The sequence below is a fragment of the Salvelinus namaycush genome, chromosome 16 (genome assembly GCF_016432855.1).
Source record: "Salvelinus namaycush isolate Seneca chromosome 16, SaNama_1.0, whole genome shotgun sequence".
In the NCBI taxonomy this organism is placed as follows: Eukaryota; Metazoa; Chordata; class Actinopteri; order Salmoniformes; family Salmonidae; genus Salvelinus; species Salvelinus namaycush.
In genome coordinates, this window is record NC_052322.1 from 29,661,377 (window position 1) to 29,672,690 (window position 11,314).

The 11,314-nt window shown below is 44.2% G+C and overlaps 1 protein-coding gene across 1 annotated transcript; it reads right to left on the reverse strand.

Moving 5' to 3' along the window:
- Positions 1 to 1,233: 1,233 nt before the first annotated feature.
- Positions 1,234 to 3,636, reverse strand: LOC120061292 (NADH dehydrogenase [ubiquinone] 1 alpha subcomplex subunit 4-like 2). The gene is made up of 4 exons (XM_039010997.1): positions 3,330 to 3,636; positions 2,219 to 2,304; positions 1,832 to 1,892; positions 1,234 to 1,629 (listed from the first exon to the last, which is right to left on the reverse strand). The coding sequence occupies exons 1-4, from the start codon at positions 3,369 to 3,371 to the stop codon at positions 1,573 to 1,575; spliced, it is 246 nt and encodes an 81-aa protein (XP_038866925.1). The 5' UTR covers positions 3,372 to 3,636; the 3' UTR covers positions 1,234 to 1,572.
- Positions 3,637 to 11,314: the final 7,678 nt, after the last annotated feature.

The following is an 11,314-nucleotide window of genomic DNA, read 5'->3' on the forward strand; positions in this document are numbered from 1 at the left end:
GACAAGGGGTTGCTAGTGTTGGAGCAAACAGAGGATCTCTTAGAGCCCCTTTTAGAGATCCCCACACACATGAAATCAAAGTGAATATTAGTTTGTTAACCTAAACGTGTCAACCACTTTGTTTGTGGAATCTTCTGGTGGTTGTGAGAATATGACAAATTGAATGGCTAAATGTGTCTCTCTTGTCTGTTTTTCAATACTATCTCTTTCTCACTTTCCCAGATTCCTCCATTATTCATCAGGGAAACAGAGCCTTTTCATCTCCCTATTACTTCTTACTGCAATGCTTTATCCCAGTGCTGTTAAATGTCCCACAGGGCCGAATATAAGCCTGAGTGGAAGGGTTTGCAAATTCCCAGTCATGCCTGTTGTGTGTCAATCATGTTGGATGGTCATTTGACATACGTGATATGTATAAGTGTGTTTGCCTGTTTGTGTTTGCATGTTTTGGTGCACAACTGCACATACAGAACATCCATACAGTGTGTGGTGTGTGTGTGTGTGTGTGTGTCCCTTCTCTCTATGTTCGTGCCAGAGGATTGTGCTTCCACAGTAACAGGCCACAGTCCAGCTGTCATAAAGGTCAGAGAAACTTTCAACTCTGCTGACAGAAAAACAAACATCTGCTCATCCTGCACTCAGCTCCATCTCTCCGCCAGTTTCTCACGACCTGACAACTCTGACGCACTCTCCTCTGTTTGGTTGTGTGTGTTTGTTTACTTTGTGGCTTTTCCCCCCTGTTTTGTGGCTTTTAACCGTCCTATGGGAACTAATTTGTTCCCTTGTGTTCTTTGCTACAAGGGTCATCAGCCTGCCTATTTTGTGGTTTTCCATCCATTCCAGTTAAACAGATCAAAGTGTTTTATTTGTGGAAATGAACCCGTTGTATGTATACCTCTGGATCGTCTGAGTGAGGGTGATGGAAAGAGTGCCTGCGTGTGGAACAGTACAAGTGGGTACGTGTTGCCCTGTACGCTGTCATATGTCAAGGTGATGAAGGGTGTCTGTTTTTTGGCTAGCAGTGTCTGTTGTTGTGGAGATGAAAGGCACTGCACTCTCTAATCTCACAGCTGGATATGTGTACAGTACAGTGCTCCGTTGTATGTGAGAAGAAAAAAACTAGAAAGAAACACCATATACCCAAAACAGCAGCTGACACTGTTACTGACTGATGGTCTATGTTCAGCTAGAGTTATGTTTTCAGCTTATCTCCCATTATGAATGTACACATGATTAGAAATTCACTCTAAATTCTAGAGACATTTTATTTGGACAACATTTCCATTCAGAAATTGAGCTTAATTTTTCTTTCATTTTGTGAAGAAATCTATGCACACTCTTGCCTGTTATCATAACGCACACCTTCGTTGTTAGATTTAGTGACTGCCAAACTAACAATGAAGTGTTTATGATAAAACAAACAGACAAATTGATAGATTTGATCATCAACATTATGGATCAATCTCCAAATATTCGTATAGAAGCATTGAGAGAAGAATACTTCACAAATTTGAATTCTTCAGTGACGTTCTTCGGGCTGGAACTGGTGCCGTTAGGATAGAGGGAAGATACTCAGAATTGAGGTCCCTCCTTCTTCAGGTTCTTGTAGTCAGTATCGATGGCCACAAACTGGGGAAGAAGACAATTTGTCAGGATTTACGTAATTCTCTTGGCTACTTATATTGATCAAAAAATATTAACTGATACTATTGATAGGCTACATTACTATTACATTGTTGTCAAGTCAAACAATAATTGAATAAGATGCAGTAAACATACACTTTGTGGAGCTAAAGTGTGTTTATTGCTGACAGTGTTGGCGGTACAGTACCTTGTACTGGTAGGTAGGGTCAAGCTGATTCCACGGCTCAGGGTTGTTCTTCTTGTTCCAGCTGTACAGTGACACAGCAGTCAAAGCAGGCCGAAGTAGGACAAACACAAATGGGATCAGAGGGAACTGTGTTAGTCTGCCTGCGATCAACTATTCATGAGCCAGGCCTAGTTTACAAAAACTCGCAGCAGGATAGCCCTTAGCAGTGATATGGGAATTGATGCCCCAGAACGGCACAAGAGGTGGGATTACCTCTTGTGCCTTATGATGTTAAAGGGAATTGGCATCCACTACTATATGTTTTAATTGGATAGTATTAAGAAATTGATTAAAGCATATTAATTTAAAAATAAAATGGACAATAAGGGAAATGGTAAAGAGTCTTACGTGACATGGGGCCCCTTTGCAAGACGGACCAAATACAAGGAGGCTCCTCCCATTCCCAACAAGATGAAGAAGAACTGGGGGATGAGCTATGAGAGAGTAAGAAGAAAGAGGGAGATAGCATGACCATTTCATTCACTTTGAGGCATAGAAATCTGAGCATGTCTACATAGCATTTGTCAATATAGTGTTCCAGTAACCAATGACCAGCTGATCAAGCTTCAGAGAGACTCCTCATGTGGAACTTCTGCTTTCATACTATATACCAGTGTTTCCCAACTCCAGTCCTCGAGTACCCAAAACAGCACAAGTTTTTGTTGTAGCCCCGGACAAACTCACCTGATTCAACTCATCCAGGTTGAATCAGGTGAGTTTGCCCGGTTTCAAACTTTGATCACTTAGTTGTACTATTTCTTTAACAAAGAGCGTGTCTGTTGCTCTCTCAAAAAAGTTGGTATAGCTTTAATAAGCCTATGTGAATGTAGTCAAATAAATTCAGACCTAGTTAGTAAGTAGTTTACTCAGACGTGACTCTGGAACGCTGTGGCGCTGTCCAAGTGCTGATCCTACTACACGGGACTGTTAGGCTAACTGGCATCCCTTGGGTTGTCAAGTTTGTTTCGTAGCTTCCATTTAAACGAAAACCTGATGTAAATCCTTGACTATCTGCTGTTGAGGACATCTGAGATAATGTATGAGATGGTAATAGCTTTCTAACTACTTCGGTCATATCGCCAGTCATATTTTTAAATAACACTGTCACTAAACAGATAAACGAATAGCCTGTTTTCTGTGCCCCTCCTCTTTTAACAAACCATTCACCAACAACTTCAACACAAGACAAAAACACATTTTCAACCCCCCCAAACATGATGTGTCAAAATTCATTAGTGAAGCCTGTTCAGGGTTGGAACTTTTGTTTAATTTCAATTACCCTGATGACACAGCCTATAGGAAACAACGTATGTTTTACTTTGATCATTTCTTGATTCCATTGAGCAACAACTGGTAGCATATTACACACCGACAACAGAAATTATGAAACTTTCATGAAATATTATAGACTACTAACTCACTTGAGGCAATAATCCATAGGACAAAAATAAGTACTTACCCCTGGATGCTTCTTTACGTGTTCTATCGCTATTTTAAACATATTTGCTTACAGTTTCTCAACTTTTTTATTATTATATGATATTAATTTCAAGATTATTATATTAATTTTAAAAACAGTAATTTGAATTGTATTTCGTTTTTGCGGACGCGTTATGCAGACACCCAAAAACTTGTTTGAGACTATCCGAGATTAGCGGTGAATCCCAAACCAGCCCCTCGCCACTAACAACCACTGAGTTTATAAATGAACGCTACGAACTCGCTCCGAGGTCCGTTGTCACGTGTTGCCGACGTAACTCGGAGGGTGACTTCCAGAGAGTGGCGAGGAAAGCAATAAATCCATTAACTTCGGGACACACTCGTGACTTGAATGATGCAATTCCTGTTCACATTCAAATAATAAAATGTTAAAATTGTTATTTTACAAGATATATACACTCTAAAAAGAAAAGGTCACTGGAGTATCCTTTAAAAAAAAAAATATTTACTAGGCAAGTCAGTTAAGAACAAATTCTTATTTATAATTACGGCCTACCCCGGGCCAATTGTGCACCACCCTATGGGACTCCCAATCGCGGCCGGATGTGATACAGCCTGGATTCGAACCTCCCTGTACTGACTCCTCTTGCACCAAAATGCAGTCCCTTAGACCGCTGCGCCACTCAGGAGCTCAAATTCATAAAGTTGAAACTGTGGGGGAACCCCTATAAGTTCTTCAAAGAACAAAGGGTTCTTCAAAGAACTAATTTTAATGGATCCTTGGAGAACCCTATGAAGAACTTTTTGGGGTTCATTTTTGAGCTACCCCCCTCCCCTTTTATTATTATTAATAATACACATAACAATAAGAACAATAACACAATATTTTAGTTGTCAGTGTTTATTATGATTTTAGTGGCAAAGCAGAATAAAAAAATCTAAATATGAGGTCAACTCCCAGCAGAGCCCCAAGTCCAATGGGTATATCCTCTGGCCTGTTGATGTGTTGATGTTCTCCGTATCCATAGCCAGAATGATTTTGCAGTGCATGGTGATCGAACAGGTTTCCTGTTATATTCATCAGAGGTGTAGGGAATCCAAAAAATAGTAATTATACAGATGGTTAACAAAACATGCACACAACAGTAATCATACCTTGGTTTTTGTGGTGAATGTGAATGATAAAAACTGTTTTGATCATGGTTTTCATACACATACCTTGTCCATAATGTAGAGGCCTATGGGATATTCATTGAAGAGGTAAGGGAGGAGGATGGTAAATGTGATCTGCACAACGTACCAATACCAATTGACATACCTTTGTATGCCTCCTACTCTGTATACCTACAGACACAGACACAAAAATTAGCAGTTCAGTCATCTGCACCCAATATAGCCTACATATTCCCACTTCTTTGTTGATTTGATATGCATTAAATTGCCAATTTTCTGTTTTAGAAAGATTTGCACAAATATGAAAAGATAGATGCTATCATCATCAAACAATATACATTTTGATCATACAAGGGACAAACCTTACCTTAACTCTTAGCTTAACCTGCTGTCCTTTCGAATTCAAATGTTTCAGTTGGGCAGTTAGGTTCCTGCAAGAACCCCCACCAACTAAGGAGGTTCCTCGATGAACCACACCTCTTAAGGTTCTTCAAATAACTTTGAGGATCTTAGAAGAACCCTTATTGAACCCCTAATTTTTAGAGTGTATCCTCAGTAAAAGTAAAAATGTTTATTTGGGAGGTATTTCATTAATTACATGTGTCAAGCATTGAAAACAGACAAACAAATAGACTTGCCATACAATTAGGCATTTGCAGTGTCTCTATTTTTTGATTATCATACTCATTTCAAGATTATTATATTAATTTTGACAAAAGTAATTTGAATTCTATTTTGTTTTTGCGTACGTTGCGTTATGCCGACTTGTTTGTTTGAGCGTGTTTGAGCAGAGGTGATGGTAACCAGGTAAAACTCCGGAACCTATTTGTAGCAAGGACCTTAAGGGTCGCCCTGACTTGGGCAAGTAAACTGAGCCGTCGGGCAAGTTAATCCCACTCTAATGTTGCCCAAGGAGATTGTTTTTCTGAAAACAACAAAACTGTAAGGAATTCCAGTATAGCCTAGCTAGTAGCTACACCTGGGCATTGCCAAAGCAGTAAAAAAAATTAAACCGCTACAAAGGAAGCTAACTTGGTCAGGGCGAGCAGAGTGAGAGCCACTTTATCCTATTGCTTCATGCCATTACACAGGCACAGAGATAACTCCTATTAGACAATATAACTAACATGGCTGAGTTTGCTTTACGATAGGTTGCATCATGTGGACCTACATGTGCATTAGAACAATCTAGCAACCTATGTCATCACTATTTGTTCATTTGATGAATTCCAGTAGTTAATTTTGGATTAAAAAAGGCATAGGTAGCCTAGCCAGCAGAGGTTTGAATATAAACAAAATTTGATCATTCACATTTTCTCTTAACATAAATAAATTGGCTTAGGCTATAAAAACATTACATTACCGTTTATGTTCCCTTGACCAGATGGGACAGGGCGCATAGTAGGCTACAGTTGATCAGACTGATAGCCTACAACACAATATATAAACACATCTTACAAAACAGTATACCAAATAACAATACACAATGTAACGTTCGTCTTGTGGTGAATGAACGGACCAAGGCGCAGCGGGTGATGAATACATACTAATTTATTTAATGAAAGACGAAACACTGACAAAACACTAGAACAAACTACAAAACAATAAACGAAGTCAACAGACCTGAAACAAACGAACTTACATATAGACGAAGAACGCACGAACAGGAACAGACTACCTAAAACGAACGAACAAACGAAACAGTCCCATGTGGTAAACACAGACACAGGAACAATCACCCACAAACAAACAGTGAGAACAACCTACCTTAATATGGTTCTCAATCAGAGGAAACGTCAAACACCTACCTCTAATTGAGAACCATACCAGGCAACACATTAACCCAACATAGAAAACACATAACATAGACTACCCACCCCAACTCACGCCCTGACCAACTAAACACATACAAAACAACAGAAAACAGGTCAGGAACGTGACAGAACCCCCCCCTCAAGGTGCGAACTCCGGGTGCACCCCTAAAACTCAAGGGGAGGGTCTGGGTGGGCATCTGTCCGCGGTGGCGGCTCCGGCGGTGGACGAGGACACCACTCCACCACTGTCTTTGTCCCCCTCCTTAGCGTCCCTTGAGTGGCGACCCTCGCCCCCGACCATGGTTCAGGCACCTTCACCAACACCCCTCCTAAATAGAGGAGACAACTCCGGACAGAGAGGTAGCTCAGGACAAAGAGGTAGCTCAGGACAAAGAGGTAGCTCAGGACAAAGAGGTAGCTCAGGACAAAGAGGTAGCTCAGGACAGAGAGGTAGCTCAGGACAGAGAGGTAGCTCAGGACAGAGAGGTAGCTCAGGACAGAGAGGTAGCTCAGGACAGAGAGGTAGCTCAGGACAGAGAGATCGCTCCGGACAGAGAGGTAGCTTAGGACAGAGGGACAACTCTGGACTACTGGCAGCTCCGGACTGAGTGGCAGCTCCGGACTGAGTGGCAGCTCCGGACTGAGTGGCAGCTCCGGACTGTAGGGCAGCTCCGGACTGTAGGGCAGCTCCGGACTGTAGGGCAGCTCCGGACTGTAGGGCAGCTCATGACTGGAGGGCAGCTCATGACTGGAGGGCAGCTCATGACTGGAGGGCAGCTCATGACTGGAGGGCAGCTCATGACTGGAGGGCAGCTCATGACTGTAGGGCAGCTCATGACTGGAAGGCAGCTCATGACTGGAAGGCAGCTCATGACTGGAAGGCAGCTCATGACTGGAGGGCAGCTCATGACTGGAGGGCAGCTCATGACTGGAGGGCAGCTCTGGCAGCTCCTGACTGGCTGGCGGCTCTGGCAGCTCCTGACTGGCTGGCGGCTCTGGCAGCTCCTGACTGGCTGGCGGCTCTGGCAGCTCCTGACTGGCTGGCGGCTCTGGCAGCTCCTGACTGGCTGGCGGCTCTGGCAGCTCCTGACTGGCTGGCGGCTCTGGCAGCTCCTGACTGACGGACGGCTCTAGCGGCTCCTGACTGACGGATGGCTCAGAAGGCGCTGGGCAGACGGATGGCTCAGAAGGCGCTGGGCAGACGGATGGCTCAGACGGGGCTGGGCAGACGGATGGCTCAGACGGCGCTGGGCAGACGGATGGCTCAGACGGCGCTGGGCAGACAGATGGCTCAGACGGCGCTGGGCAGACAGATGGCTCAGACGGCGCTGGGCAGACAGATGGCTCAGACGGCGCTGGGCAGACGGATGGCTCAGACGGCGCTGGGCAGACAGATGGCTCAGACGATGCTGGGCAGACGAGCAGTGCAGGCGGCGTTGGGCAGACGGCCGACTCTGACCTGCTGAGGCGCACAGTAGGCCTGGTGCGTGGTGCCGGAACAGGTGGTACCGGACTGGAGACACGCACCTCAAGGCTAGTGCGGGGAGCAGGAACAGGGCACACTGGACTCTCGATGCGCACTATAGGCCTGGTGCGTGGTACCGGCACTGGTGGTACCGGGCTGAGGGCACGCACCTTAGGGCGAGTACGGGGAGAAGGAACAGTGCGTACAGGGCTCTGGAGACGCACAGGAGGCTTGATGCGTGGTGCCGGAACTAGTGGTACCGGGCTGGAGACACGCACCATAGGGCTAGTGCGTGGAGGAGGAACAGGGCTCTGGAGACGCACAGGAAGCTTGGTGCGTGGTGCCGGAACTGGAGGTACTGGGCTGGGGCGGGAAGGTGGCGCCGGATATACCGGACCGTGCAGGCGTACTGGCTCCCTTGAGCACTGAGCCTGCCCAACCTTACCTGGTTGAATGCTCCCCGTAGCCCGTCCAGTGCGGGGAGGTGGAATAACCCGCACTGGGCTGTGTTGGCGAACCGGGGACACCATGCGTAAGGCTGGTGCCATGTACACCAGCCCGAGGAGACGTACTGGAGGCCAGATATGTAGAGCCGGCTTCATGGCACTTGGCTCAATGCTCAATCTAGCCCGGCTAGTGCGGGGAGGTGGAATAACCCGCACCGGGCTATGAACACGTACAGGAGACACCATGCGCTCTACTGCGTAACACGGTGTCTGCCCGTACTCTCGCTCTCCACGGTAAGCCCGGGAAGTTGGCGCAGGTCTCCTACCTGACTTCGCCACACTCCCCTTTAGCCCCCCCCCCCCCCCCCCAAGAAATTTTTGGGCTTGACTCACAGGCTTCCGTGCTAGTCGCGTCCCCTCATAACGCCGGTTCCTCTCTCCGGTTGCCTCTGCTCTCCGAGCTGCCTCCAGCTGTTCCCATGGGAGGCGATCCTTTCCAGCCAGGATCTCCTCCCATGTGTAGCAACCCTTGCCGTCCAAAACATCCTCCCATGTCCATTCCTCCTTCGTGCGCTGTTGCTCTCTCCCGTTACACCGCTGCTTGATCCTTTGTTGGTGGGTGATTCTGTAACGTTCGTCTTGTGGTGAATGAACGGACCAAGGCGCAGCGGGTGATGAATACATACTAATTTATTTAATGAAAGACAAAACACTGACAAAACACTAGAACAAACTACAAAACAATAAACGAAGTCAACAGACCTGAAACAAACGAACTTACATATAGACGAAGAACGCACGAACAGGAACAGACTACCTAAAACGAACGAACAAACGAAACAGTCCCATGTGGTAAACACAGACACAGGAACAATCACCCACAAACAAACAGTGAGAACAACCTACCTTAATATGGTTCTCAATCAGAGGAAACGTCAAACACCTGCCTCTAATTGAGAACCATACCAGGCAACACATTAACCCAACATAGAAAACACATAACATAGACTACCCACCCCAACTCACGCCCTGACCAACTAAACACATACAAAACAACAGAAAACAGGTCAGGAACGTGACACACAACCTTTATACACAGGGGTATTTATAAATGTAGGCCTCAACAAAAATACCAAAGGCTTCAAAAGCATTTAGGGTTTGCTTTGCTGATACAGTATGTCAGGTCACTAATGTTTATATGTACTGTAGGCTGTCGAAAGTGAGTTATTTTTTCCACTTGCTAAAATAACGCTAGTGGAAAGTGGAGAGCCCAGTCTGTTTTCTATAGACATGCGCATAGCCGCAGGAAGTAAGGGTGCTGAGGGTGCTGCAGCACCCACTGAAAAATCTGAATTTCAAAAACATTTTTCGCATCTCTGCTTTGGCAAAAAAAGGTACTTGTATAATTAAGAACCATATCTTGCAGGATTCAATAGTTGGAATTGTAAGAGTTGTTGCCCTGTCCCTTTCTCTGTGATTGTCATTCGAATGGCATCCAGAAAGAACAAAACCCTGTCCTGAAATATTTACATCAAAAGGTGCAAAGTTATGGGCAAAGACACCAAACACCCACATCAAACTAAAAAATGTTCTTAATCAAATAACATGGGAAAACAACCACTTTTCGTACAGTATTAATTTACCATCCTTACAAACCACTTAATTTAAGTGTACATTACTGTATTGTAGCCTAAAGGCTGGTCAGTTAGGTTTGTACCTGTAGACTTTCCATCACCATGAAGAAAAACTATGCACAATACAGTAATTGAGTACATTGAAACATCAAGTGGTTTGTGATGATATGATGTGAATATGTGGCTCAGGTGGTAGAGCATGGTGCTTGCAACTCTAGGGCTGTAAGTTTGATTCCCACAGAGGAGCAGTATGAACATTTATGCACTCACTACTGTAAGTTGCTCTGGATAAAAGCATTTACTGAAATGTAAAAGGCATGAATAGACCATTTCAGTTTAGAAATATGTTTCATTTGCAAAGTATTTCAAGAAACTGGAAAACATACAGTATATCAAGCACGTATTTTATATTCCACATGTATTATCAGATCAGCTGTTTTGTACTGATTAGTATCATACTCAAGTTACAAATGCTGGTGAACAATCAAATACAAATACATATAGTAATTTTTCTCTCTCACAAAAGTAGTGCACTGGGCCTTTACTAGTCCTGTATTAGTGGACCCATACAGACATTTTCACCGCTGGCAATGTTTTTTCGTTCCTGCATTACCCACCTCCAAACTACTTCCCGCTGCTATGTTTGTGCGTCGGTCAGCTGTTTATTCACCGGCACCCGCTAGCAATTGCTAATAACCCATCCACAACCTCCCGACTATATGTGATGAAGTGAAAATCTGTGGCCCGCACCCGACCCTAAACCGCTAATAGCCTATAGTGCTGTAGACTACAGTCAGAGATGGCAGAACGATTTTTTTGGAATAGGTGTAGGATTTTTTTGTTGTTGCCTGATTTAAATAGGTTATGTTTCTCCTTATAATTTCCGACATTTTGGTAGGCTATTTGTTAGTCAATGTGTCTATAATTAGACACATGCAGCTTCTCTTCTGTCGTTATATGTTGCCTAGTCTAAGAGTAAATAAACCCTTGCTCACCAGAATCATGTCATAAATCGATAGAATAAATGCTTCAATCTAGTTGACCCCAGTAAAGTTTTCTCTGTCATCTGCTTCTTTCGTGGAGCAAAGGCTAGGGGTCAGGAGAAAATGCAATAACAAACAAAATGGCCAAATGATGTCAGGTTGACTGGTTGTAAGGAAATAGAAAGCTGTGAAAACGACCCAACATGAAGATGTTTCTGATAAGATTTCAGTTTGGCTTGGTTGCATATTTTATGTGGTTGAAATAGGCAACTATCTGCTTTTATGATTCTGATAAAGATAGGACCTCAACAGAAAGTATCTAACTGAGCATTTGCGTTCTATCAAGATGCTGAAAGAAATCATATTATCCACTCCTGTCCCCAGGTCAAAATTTAAGCTACATTTGGTGTAATTGTACTGCAAGAAATGCTTAATTCTGCAGGAGTTAATATTGCGGCTATGTGAGGGGTTGTAGACCTACAGACAGTG

Bases quoted from the DNA above. Each gene is read 5' to 3' on its own strand.
- LOC120061292 (XM_039010997.1), bottom strand. From the start codon at position 3,371: ATGTTTAAAATAGCGATAGAACACGTAAAGAAGCATCCAGGG. The intron at 2,305-3,329 runs GTAAGTACTTAT...ACTCTCTCATAG, and splicing joins ACGTAAAGAAGCATCCAGGG to CTCATCCCCCAGTTCTTCTT. The intron at 1,630-1,831 runs GTACTGTACCGC...CTTCTTCCCCAG, and splicing joins ACCCTACCTACCAGTACAAG to TTTGTGGCCATCGATACTGA.